This window comes from Coloeus monedula (genome assembly GCF_965178545.1).
Source record: "Coloeus monedula genome assembly, chromosome: 6".
NCBI lineage: Eukaryota > Metazoa > Chordata > Aves > Passeriformes > Corvidae > Coloeus > Coloeus monedula.
This window is the reverse complement of record NC_138786.1, coordinates 233,103-244,058: the sequence shown is the minus strand read 5'-3', so window position 1 is coordinate 244,058 and position 10,956 is coordinate 233,103. Positions and strand designations below refer to the sequence as shown.

The 10,956-nt window shown below is 66.0% G+C and overlaps 3 protein-coding genes across 4 annotated transcripts; 2 read left to right on the top strand and 1 right to left on the bottom strand.

Moving 5' to 3' along the window:
• Positions 1-452: 452 nt before the first annotated feature.
• Positions 453-1,855, bottom strand: MED19 (mediator complex subunit 19). The gene is made up of 5 exons (XM_082283533.1): positions 1,642-1,855; positions 1,060-1,316; positions 891-987; positions 713-807; positions 453-589 (listed from the first exon to the last, which is right to left on the bottom strand). The coding sequence occupies exons 1-5, from the start codon at positions 1,838-1,840 to the stop codon at positions 527-529; spliced, it is 711 nt and encodes a 236-aa protein (XP_082139659.1). The 5' UTR covers positions 1,841-1,855; the 3' UTR covers positions 453-526.
• A 205-nt stretch (positions 1,856-2,060) lies between these two features.
• TMX2 (thioredoxin related transmembrane protein 2) lies at positions 2,061-4,267 on the top strand. The gene is made up of 8 exons (XM_082284196.1): positions 2,061-2,260; positions 2,688-2,748; positions 2,909-3,022; positions 3,156-3,232; positions 3,308-3,414; positions 3,502-3,567; positions 3,676-3,805; positions 3,893-4,267. The coding sequence occupies exons 1-8, from the start codon at positions 2,072-2,074 to the stop codon at positions 4,031-4,033; spliced, it is 885 nt and encodes a 294-aa protein (XP_082140322.1). The 5' UTR covers positions 2,061-2,071; the 3' UTR covers positions 4,034-4,267.
• Positions 4,268-4,417: 150 nt separating this feature from the next.
• SELENOH (selenoprotein H) lies at positions 4,418-5,645 on the top strand. Of its 2 annotated transcripts, none has more exons than XM_082284197.1 (5): positions 4,418-4,484; positions 4,762-4,974; positions 5,051-5,196; positions 5,268-5,381; positions 5,472-5,645. In XM_082284197.1, the coding sequence occupies exons 2-4, from the start codon at positions 4,823-4,825 to the stop codon at positions 5,366-5,368; spliced, it is 399 nt and encodes a 132-aa protein (XP_082140323.1). In that variant the 5' UTR covers positions 4,418-4,484; positions 4,762-4,822; the 3' UTR covers positions 5,369-5,381; positions 5,472-5,645. The 2 variants fall into 2 exon arrangements, with proteins under 2 accessions (XP_082140323.1, XP_082140324.1); XM_082284198.1 differs by having other exon boundaries at positions 4,432-4,484; positions 4,704-4,974.
• The last annotated feature ends 5,311 nt before the right edge of the window (positions 5,646-10,956 follow it).

Here is a 10,956-nt window from a genome sequence, read left to right as displayed (position 1 = left end):
GTCTCAGCCTTTTCCCCCCCCCGCCCGATCCCCAGGGAGAGAGGGAAGGGGGTCTGAGAAGAGCTGAGCCTGGCCTCCCAGTTTTGGGGAGGCACCGCCTCGAGGCAAGCTCTGCTCCCACAGAAGGTAAGGATTTTCCAGGCACGGGAAAAGCAGGTCCAGGGAAGGCGTCGTGGGTGCTGGTGAGGTTTGGGATCCAGAGGAGGAGGGGGCACCCTGCACGCTCCGGGGACCACCTTGGTTCGGGCTCCTCCGTGACAGCCGAGGGTCACAGCAGCCACTGCCACCAGCCCCTCCTCGGAGCAGACTTTAATTCAAAGGCGACTGAAAAAGAGGCTCCAGCGCTCCGGCTTCTTCAGGTACAAAAGGTCCCGAGGTCAGCACCCACAGAGTCCGTGCCCCTGGTCCTGGGTGGCTGCAGGGGTTGTTCCCTTGGCCAGGGGAACAGGCCAGCCCCAGCGTCCCTGGGGTCAGCCGGGGCTGTTCCCGTGGGCCGGGGGATCCCCGGGGCGGCGCCGGCGCGGCCTCACCGTAAGCTGCTGCTGGCCTGGGAGCTGCCCACGCCCGGGTGCTCCGGGCTGTGCCGGTTCTGCGGAAGAAGGACAGGCAGAGCCTGTGAGAGCCGCTGGGCAGCAGCCCCGTGGGGATGGCCCCTCACAGAGCCCCTCGGGGGGACGCAGGCTGGGCGCTGGACCCCAGCCTTACCACTCACCTTCTTCTTCTTCTTCTCTTTCTTCTTCCTCTTCCGCTCCGGATCCTCCTCTTTTTTCTTCTTCTTCTTCTTGTGGTCGGAGTCCGAGGGGGTTTCTGGAGAAGTGGAAGCACCAGATAAGCTGACGCTCTGCCGGTGCTGAAGGGGGGAGGAGGGGGGCGGCTGCAGCCGCCCTTACCCGGGGGGACGGGGTCCTGCGTGCGGCTCTGTTTATGCTTGTGCTTGTTCTTCTTCTTAGGCGGCTGGATGTGCATCAGCCGGCACTGCTCGGGCAGCTGTGGAGAAAAGGGGCTGGTCAGGCCACGTCGGGCCCCTCCCACCCCCCGGCTCCAGGCCCCGGGGCTCACCGGGCCGGCGTGCAGGCGGAAACCGGTCAGCATGGCACCGGTGAGCGGGGTGAAGGAACTGCCACAGATGGGTGGCTTCTCGATGAGCGAGCGCAGGCTGCTGCTGTCGTGGGAGCCGGGCAGGTCGATCATGCCGGGCAGGTCGGGGAGGAAGTTGCTGAGCTTCTCCTTCACCTTCTTCCCGCAGAACTTGTTGTAGGCGTGCTCCAGGTTATAGTGCGTGATCAGGTTGGTGCTGCCCGTCAGCTCCGTAGTGCCTGTGCGGCCGCGGGAGGAGATGGGGAGGGGGGAACGCCCCGAGGGCACCCCCGGCCCCTCTCCCCAGCCCTGCCCAGGCCCCGGGACCCGCTGGGTCCCCCCATCACCGGGATCCCTGGGCCCTCTTCCCCAGCCGTGCCCAGGCCCCGGGACCCGCTGGGTCCCCTCAGCACCGGGATCCCCGCTGGACCGAACGTTGCGTGGCCCCGCCCCCTGCACGCTCATTGGCTCGGCGCGCCGTCAGTTCCCCCCGCGGCCGCGTTTCGCCGCGCTGATTGGCCGAGCGCGGCACTCGCCCCGCCCCGCCCCGCGGCCCGCCCGCACCTGGCAGCTCCCGCAGCAGGTAGAAGGGGCCGGCGGCGGCCTTGCGGGCCGCGTCCTCGCCCGGCGGCGGCGCGGCGGCCGAGGCGGCGGGTGGCGGTGCGGCACCGGCGCCCGGCGCCTTGGCGGGCCCGAACCCGAGCGCGGCGGCGGCGGCGGGCGGCGGCTCGGCCGCGCCGAACAGGGCCGAGAAGTTCTCCATATTCCCGGCGTGCCCCGCGCGGGGCCGCCCCGCCCCGCCATTGGCCGAGCACCGCCCCCGCACCGCCCCTGCCCCCCGTTGCTACGGGAGACCCATCCCAGCCTTCTGATTGGCCGCTTCTCCCTTTCCTCTCATTAGCCCGCGGGCGCAGGGGAGCGCCCGCCTCGCCGCTCCCCATTGGTCGGCGCGGGGAGGCCCCGCCCCCGCGGCAGTGGGCGGGGCGGAGGGAAGATGGCGGTGGTGGCGCCGCTGCTGGCGCTGCTGTGGGCGCTACCGGGGCTCTGCCGATGGCTCGCCCGGCCCTACTATCCACTCTCCGCGCTGCTCGCCGCCGCCTTCCTGCTCGTGCGCAAGGTCCCGCCGCTCTGCCGCGGGCTTCCCTCGCAGCGGGAGGATGGCAACCCCTGCGACTTCGACTGGGTGAGGCGGCGCGGCCTGTCCCCGCATCCCCGGGGCCTGTCCCCGCATTCCCGGGCCTGTCCCCGCTCCCCTGGGCCTGTCCCCGGGCCTGTCCCCGCCCCCCCAGCCCTGGCCTGGCTCCCCTCCTGCTCACACAGCACCTCGACTGGGCTGAGGGCGGAGATGCCCGGTAGCCCCTGAGTTGTTCTGCGGTGCCTCCCTACAGCCGAAAGGGCCCCCAGGCACTGGCCGAGCCCATGGCCGCGGGGCAGCCCCTCTCCTCGCTGTTCTCCCCCAGGGAGGGATGGCGGCTCCAGGCTCTGGCAGGGCCTTGGGGCCGGTAGGGCCTGGCGTGGCCACAGGTCCCGGTGCCGGGCCTGGCCAGGCCAGGTGTGGCTCCAAGGTGCCCTGAGCACTTCTAGCTCATGCTGTCCCTTCTCTGTGCCAGAGGGAGGTGGAGATCCTCATGTTCCTCAGTGCCATTGTCATGATGAAGAACCGGCGCTCCAGTGAGTCAGGGGACCATGGGGGGCTGGGGCTGCTTATGGGGCATCCTCCAAGGAGCTGGGTGGGGTGGCGTCTGGAGGACCAGATCCAGCCCTCCCTCAAGTTACCCCAGCTGTCTGGGGGAGTCTGGCCCCATCCCTTCTTCCTGTCTGCCCTTGGCAGTCACTGTGGAGCAGCACATCGGGAATATCTTCATGTTCAGCAAAGTGGCCAACGCCATCCTCTTCTTCCGCCTCGACATCCGCATGGGGCTGCTCTACCTCACGCTCTGCATCGGTGAGTCTGGGTGTTTTGCTGCCCTAGATTCGCCTAGTCCTGGCTCCCCCTGGCTGCTCTGGGGCAGGGGAGCTCCGTCCCAGGCCCAGCCTGGCCCTCCTGGCTCTGGGGTCTCAGGGTGCTGTCATTGCAGTGTTCCTGATGACCTGCAAGCCACCGCTCTACATGGGCCCTGAATACATCAAGTACTTCAGTGACAAGACTATCGATGTGAGTATCTCCCCAACCCTGCGAGTTTTGGGGGGCTCTGCCCACTGCGCCCCTAAGCCTGTGCCGCTGTGGCAGGAGGAGCTGGAGAGGGACAAGCGGGTGACATGGATTGTTGAGTTCTTTGCCAACTGGTCCAGCGAGTGCCAGTCCTTTGCCCCCATCTTCGCTGACCTCTCTCTCAAGTGAGTGGCACCCACTGGGATCGTGGTGGGTCACGGGGCCTGCGGTCCCCTGCGTCCCTCACAGCCACGTGTCCCCATCCTGCCCAGGTACAACTGCTCAGGACTCCAGTTTGGGAAGGTGGATGTTGGCCGGTACACGGACGTCAGCACCAGGTGTGGGGGATGCAGCCTGGGCGAGCCGGGCCCACTCTGGGGCAGTCCCCGTGACCCTCCAGCCCCCTCAGGCTGCCCGAGGGTCACTGTTGGCTTGTCCTGACCCAGGTACAAGGTCAGCACCTCGCCTCTCACCAAGCAGCTGCCCACCCTCATCCTCTTCCAGGGCGGGACGGAGATCATGCGGCGACCGCAGATCGACAAGAAGGGCCGGGCTGTGTCCTGGACCTTCTCTGAGGTGGGTGGGGCCTTCCTGCCCAGCCTGTGCCTGGGATGAACGGGGAACACGAGGTCCCAGTGCTGATGCTGCCTCTTGGCCCCACAGGAGAACGTGATCAGAGAGTTCAACCTCAACGAGCTGTACCAGAAGGCCAAGAAGCAGGCGAAGCCGCGGGAGGAGGGGCCCGAGGAGCCCCCAGCCGTGCCAGCGGCCGTGCCACAGCAGGAGACCAAGAAGGACAAGTAGAAGCTGCCCTGTACTGTCGCCCATCACCATGTCACCATCACCGTGGTGGCACCGGCCCCGCGGGCCTCGCCCGGCCCTGCCCGGAGCTGCTCCCCGTGGGGGCTGGTCCCGGCTGAGCCCCGGGAAAGCAGCGGTGCCCCCGGCCCCGTGCGGGCAGGGCGGTAGGAGGGGCCCCGCCTCGGTTAACGCTCGCTCTCATCCATCGCTGACAATAAACGGTCCGTGTGCCGTGTCCGTGCCGTGTCCGTGCCGTGTCCGTGGTCCCGGTCCGTGAGCGGGGCGGGGCTTACTGGCGGGGGCGGGGCTTACCGGCGCCCCCGCGCTCTGATTGGCTGAGGCGGAGCGGGCGGAAGCGGCGCCCACCGGGGGGCTCCTGTGCCCTTCTCGGCCCCGCCCCTTCCGGTCCCGCCCCTCCCGGCGGCGCGCGCTCCCGGCACGTGGCCAGCGGCAGGTAGGAGGCGGCGCGGCCGCTCCAGGCCCCGGGCCTGTCCCCTCCCTTCCCCTGGGCCCCGCTTCCCTACTCTCGCCAGCCACACACCGCGGCGGGATCCCCGGGGAGCCGCTTCCCGCCCTCTTCCGCAGGATCCCAGCGGGGACCCTCGTTTCCCGCAATGGCGCACCGCCGGGGGCTGGCCCTTCCTGGCCCCCTCCCGCAGCAGTGTCTCCGTAGGGACCCGCCTTTCACTTCCCTGACGGCGGCGTAGCTGAGATCCCTTCCCACCCCACAGCGCCATCCCTGGGACCCCCATCCTGCTCCGGCGTCGGCCGCACCGCCTCGGCTCTCCCAGGATGGCTCCCCGCGGGAGGAAGCGCGGAGCCCAGCAGCCGGCGGCGGCCGAGACACCGGGGCCAGCGGAAGCCCCGCAGAAGCGGGCGCGGGCCCAGGCCCAGGGCGAGGGCAGCCCCGGGAACATCGGCCCCCGCGTTGTCATCGAGCACTGGTGAGCAGCCGAGGTGCCGGGGGTGGTGGGACGCCTTCGGGTGCCCCCCAGGTCGCTGACGGCCGTGCCCCCATAGCAAGAGCTGACGCGTGTTCGGGCGCAACGCGGCGGCGGTGAGCGAGGCCCTGCGCGGGGCCATGGCCAGCCTCCCCGTGGACATCAACCCCCGGCCGCCGCGCAGGAACAGCTTCGAGGTGTCCCTGGTGAAGGAGGACGGCAGCAGTAAGTGCTGGGCTGGGGGGCGGCGGGGGCTCCCGGCACCCCTGATCCAACAATCCCCTTTGTCCCCCCAGCCGTGGAGCTGTGGAGCGGTATCGGGAAGGGGCCCCCCCGCAAGCTGAAGTTCCCCCAGCCGGAGACCGTAGTGGAAGCCCTGAAGAGCAGCTTGGCATAGAGACATTGGCCAGGTGAGCGGGGATGGGACCGGGATGGGACGGGACAGGGACGGGACCGGGACGGGACCAAGAGGACGGGACCAACTGCCCCTCTCTCCACAGCCGAGCCAGGACCGGCGCAGGCGGCACGAGCGTCCATGAAGAGGCGAGACCAAGTGGGGGGCACCTGCCAGCCCCAGTCCCGTCCCTGATGCTGCAGCTCTGCCGCTGCCAGACTCCTGGCTCCCTCCACACCCCGCTGTCCCCCCAACCTCCAATAAAGTTTAGTACTCCCCAGCACAGCTCCAGCCCTTTATTCCAAGGACACACAGCCCAAGGGGTGCAGGCAGTGATGGGGGAGAGGCAGAGCCAGCCCCCCCGCCTAGGTGAGGACATCCACCTCCTCTTCTGACTCAGACGAGGGACAGGGCCAGAGGCAGACTGTGCCAGGGGGCTGGAACAGCTCCCCTGTCCCCACATCCACCTCTTCCTCCTCAGTGTCACTTCCAGGGGCCCCCAGGGGCACCGCCTGCTGGCAGCCCTGCTGGGACACAGGGGAGTCCCCACGCTTCTGCATCCCGTTTGCACTGGGGGGCTGCCAGGGTGGGGAGCGCTCGCTCACCTGCTCCAGTGCATCCACACCATGGGGGGGCTGTGCTTCTGTCACCCCCACACCACCCGCCGGCACTGCCGGAGGCACAGGGCGGGGCTGCGCCTCCCGCACCACCTCCCAGCACCCCCGGCTCTCCACCTTCCGCAGCCTCATCCGCCTGATGGGGCTGGGCTGCGTGCGCCCCAGAGAGCGTGGCTGCCCCTGGGGGGACAGCCCAGAGCAGGCGCTGCCAGGCTCAGCTGTGGCACGTGCCACCACGGCGGGGGCTTCCTGGCTGGACTGCAGGCAGGAGCGGTCGAGCTGCCGCTGGGGTCCCAGTCTCACCAGGCGCCCACTCCAGAGCTGCAGCGACTCGAGCTCGGTGATGCGGAGGCGGCGGGCGGCTGCCAGCACCTCGTGCACCTCCTCCTGTGTGACCTCCAGCTCGGCGGTGTAGAAGAAGCGCACCAGCTTGCGCAACACCCCGATCTTCAGCCCCGCCAGCTCCAGCACCACCCTGCAACCCTTGGGGGGCAGCTCCCGGCCCAGCTGCTCCATGAAGAAGGGGCTGCAGACAGAGAGAACGCTGCAGTGGGCCACCACTGCCTCGCCTGCAAAGCAACAGTGGCCGTCACTGTCCTGCAGCCCGTCCTGCTCGCCCCAGACCTTCCTAGGGGGTTGCAGAGACACTGCCCGCAGCTCCCCAGGCGCACTGGCCCCTCCCTGGGCAGTGCTGCCCGCTCACCTTCAGCCCACAGGACCACATCGCAGAAGACGTCGGCTCGCTGCTGCTGCTGGTGGAGGTGCTGGAAGGCCGTGCGCAGCAGGCGGGTGCTGCGGTACAGCAGCTGCGGCGTGGCTGCGGAAGAACCCATGGGCGCCCTGCAGGGACACACAGCGCCGTGCTGGCGACTCGGGGACCAGCGCCTGCCTGCCCGCCCTCTTCGGGCTGTCCCAAACGGTTTGGCGCTGGGATGTGGCGGGGCGCACGCGGGCCTGCGGAGCCCCGTGTGCCCGTGCCCGGCCGGCAGCGCCGCGGGACAGCCCGCACCGGCCCCGCCGCACCGGCCCGGTCACCCGCACCGGACCCGGTCACCCGCACCGGCCCCGCCGCACCGCCCCGGTCACCCGCACCGGCCCCGGTCACCCGCACCGGCCCCGCCGCACCGGCCCCGCGCGCCCGCCAGGGGGCGCCACAGCGGGCGCTGTGAGGCCGCCGCGGCCCGAGGCGCCCCCGGCGCAGCCCCCGCCGCCCGGGCTGGGCCCGCCGTGTACCTGCCGAGGGGGGCGCGGGCCGCCGCCGAAGCGCCCCGGGGGCGCGTCCCGAGCCCGCGGCGAGAACGCGGGGTGCGGTGACCGGGATCGGGGCCCTGCCCGCCCTCGCCTCGCGCCCGCGGCCTCACGTGGCGCGGCCCGGCCGCCAATCGCAGCCGGCAGCCAATGGCGGCGCAGCGGGGACGGGAGCGGCGCTCGGCGCAGGGCCGCCTGCTGCGGCCGGCCCCTTGCCGCAGCCTTCCTCCCGCCGCCGTGCCCCTGCTCTGCCCAGGCTCGTGTTTTGCCGTGTGATGGCGAAGGGCAGCCCGGGGTGCGGCCACCGCTCATCCCTCCTTCAGCCTCGTCGGGCCGCGGACACGACAGCCAGGCCAGGGCTGCTCGTGGTCACTGCAGTGGTGGCACTGAAGAACATGAGGTCGATAATGGGGAAGGTATTGTCTGGGGGGCAGCTCTGCGTTGAGGAGCTCAGAGCCCCGTGCTGCGCCTTGGTTTGGATTTTCAGACTCCACAGCGTGAGAAACGGTGTTTTCATGCCCCAAGCTTCTCTGAAGGGGAGGATTGATGGTACTTTTCGAAGCCGTCCTTCAAGCAAGTGATGCTGCCCACTTAGTTTTAAAGTATTTTGTCGTTCTATAAAGCACCCATTGTACACACATCTGCGTCAGTCACTCCACATACACGAACAAAGATTATAATCCATCCCCATTGCCTGGAGACAGTGGCTGTTCCTACAAACAACCCAAGTGGGTGGAAGTTTCAGGAACTGCAGAAGGACAGGAGCCTGGATGTCGCCATAGAGTTTAAATCTACAGAGTCTTCAAATGTGGTCTTGCAGAGGGATTTTCATCTGGTTGGACATGTGAGGGTGGTTTTTCTTCTCTGTTTTTGCTGTCTGCAAAATGGACACAAACCAAGGGAGAAAGCGGCTGGTGCCAGGCCTGGGCCAGCGGCCTTTGAGGTCACTGGCAGCCTGTCACTGCCCCCGGGTGGCTTGGAGCCCGGCCCGGAATACCGAGGGATGCAGCAAAACAAGTAATTTCATATCAAAGTGCTATCATATGCTCACAAAAATAGAAGGAAAATAGAGATGTTTCCTCCCCCACCCCTTGCAATCCTTTGGAATTACAATGATCGGAGCCGTCGCCTGGAAAGCCTGACCTCACTGGGAGCGCGTGGATCCGGACGCCATGGAGTGCCCTGTGACAGTGAGTGGGACCAAGGTGGGACAGGAGGGCAGCCACACTCTGGCAAGCAGGGCAAAGCCCCCAGCCCACTGCACCCCAACAGCTGCAGCGCTGCTCCCCCCTCACCAGTGGCCTTGTCTGCCCTTACAATTCACTGATACTTGAACTGCCAACCCCAGCAACCACTCCCGTTGTAGGTACACAAAAGAGGCCTTTTATGAGTGCCATTTTTACTAGTATCCAAAGCCAAATAACCTAGAGCAGAAGAATCACCAGCAGCCCTTTGTCCCATTAACCCCTCTCTCTAAACTCCATTTCTGCTGCCAGATTTTCCTGGGTAAAAGTATGCGGTTGCAGTTTTCACTGCAAAACGTGTCAGACCCTGAATCTTTCTGTCCACCTTCAGGTGCTCCTGTGCTGCAGACGTGCAGCACAGCCAGTGTCCTTGGCCCTTGTCGGGTGGCTGGGCACAGCCCTGGGTGACTCAGAGGGCTGGGAATGTCCAGCAGGGCTTATCTCCTGGTGGGATTCACTGTAGAGGGGAAGGCAATGCCTAAACTCTGCTGGCTGTCCAGGCTCCCTCTGCTATTGATAGGAAGAGAGGCCTCCTCACAGGAGAAGTTCCATCTTTCCAGTGTCTCCCAAGCCCTCAAATCAGCAGATTCTGAGCCAGCTTCTTCTGTAAGAGAAAGGAAATTCCTGCCTCAGGTCTCATAGCCAGGATCATTTTCAGCAATGTCCCCTTTGCCTGTGTTGCAGGGCAGGACTTGCCTCTGAGTCCCTGCTCTCCAGAGGGACCTTGTACCCTGCTGCAGTGGCAAAAGGGATGGATGGAGGCAGGATCTGAGGCTGCAAAAGGAGAGAGGAAGGAGAAACTGTAAGTGGCAATAAATCCTCGTGGGCTGGGAGGGAGGGAGATTTCTGTGCACATTTGAGCAAAAGATGGAGCAGGAATTTGACAGTCCAAGGGCACGATGGGATGCAGCCAGGCTGAAAGCAGGATGGTCTGTGGGCATGGGAGAGCCCAGGCACGGTGGGAGGCTGGTGGGAAGCAGGGACAACACCGAGCGTGTGGAGCTGCACTGGGAAAGGTGTCAGGGTGGGCTCTGGGCTTGCTTTATGGCCTGGCATCTCCCAGTTGGAGCTAGAAAGCTCTGCCAGGCTCTGCTTCCCTCCTCCTCCCCCTGCGGTGCTGGCGGATGAGTTGCTTCACCCCCCCACCCCCTCCCGGTGCCGCACTTCCCCTCGTGCGGGGAGGGACGACAACCTGTCGGGATTCCCATAGGAAAGGGGCTGCGGAAGGGCCTCGTTATCCTGACCTGGAACAATGCAGGCCATCCCCCTGAGCCGCCTGCGTGCACCCGGAGACGGCAGCCTCCCCTTCCTCCTGCCCTCGGCCGCCGAGAGCACGGGCCTGCCTTGTAAACAAATTGTCTTGCTCTGTTCCGGTGGCAGCTGCACTTTTGGGCGTCTCATCTGGAAAAGGCATCAGCTGTAGGATGAAAGGGGATGTGCAAGATGTTATTACAAGCAATTACTGTAAAAGAGGGGAGACTTTCCCAGGCTAGTAACTCATCTCTCCTCTTCCCAGGACGCAGTAGGACGGACTTCTCTGCCCCAGGAGTTACAGTCAAACGAGAGCGTGATCTGCTGCAGGGTGAGCCGAAGCTGGAGGATCAGGGTCCAGCCTGCCTTCCAAAGTAAGCACGCGCTGTCGGGTGTTCCAGCTGCCGGGGCAGGGCTGGGGCAGGGCCAGTGCCTGGATAAACCCTGTCCAGCTCCATCCTGGGGACAGGAGGCACTCGCCCGGCATCAGAGCCGTGTTTGCTAGAGCACCTTCAGTCTCTGAAGAGGGCAGAGGAAGGGTGTGACTGTGCCGGGACCACGCATGGACCCCCGAGACCCTGCTGCCCAAACTCTGCCTGGGCAGAGGAAGGAAGGACAGACGTGTCATTGGTGCTGGGATGGAGGAGCAAGGTGTTTCTGATGCCTTTTCCCTGAGGGAGAGCTGTCCCTTGGGAGGTGTGTCAGGTAGGTGAGGACCCTTCTTCCCAGAAGGGATTTTTAGAGCACCTCTTCTCCCTCCTTGTCCCTGAGACTCAGGGGATGCACCCACCTTCCTCCCTGTGTGGGCCAAGAGGAAGGGGAGGGCAGATGGGAATTATTTCTGATCTGGGAGCAGTTCTCACTTGAGGCACAAGGCTGAGAGGGGACCCAGCTTGCTTGTTTTGGGTGACAACGAGGATGAAGGGAGGCAGAGAGAAGGTCTCACTCCCCTGCTGTGGGATGGAGAGAACCTCTCCTCCCTGGGAGGGGTGGACCAGCTCTCCCTCTGCTGCCGGCCGGTTGGATGCTCTACTTTACAAATCAAACATCAGGGAGGGTTTGGGGGTCCCACGCCCCGATCAGCTCCCTAGACGTGCCCTTTGTACGGATCAAATCCCATTTTGCCTCGTTACACCTTTCTGCACCACCTTTAGCAACCCCCACCCGGCTGGGGAGGCTCGGGATCACATCATTCACACCTCCATCCTCAGGCTGTTATCGAATCCTCCCT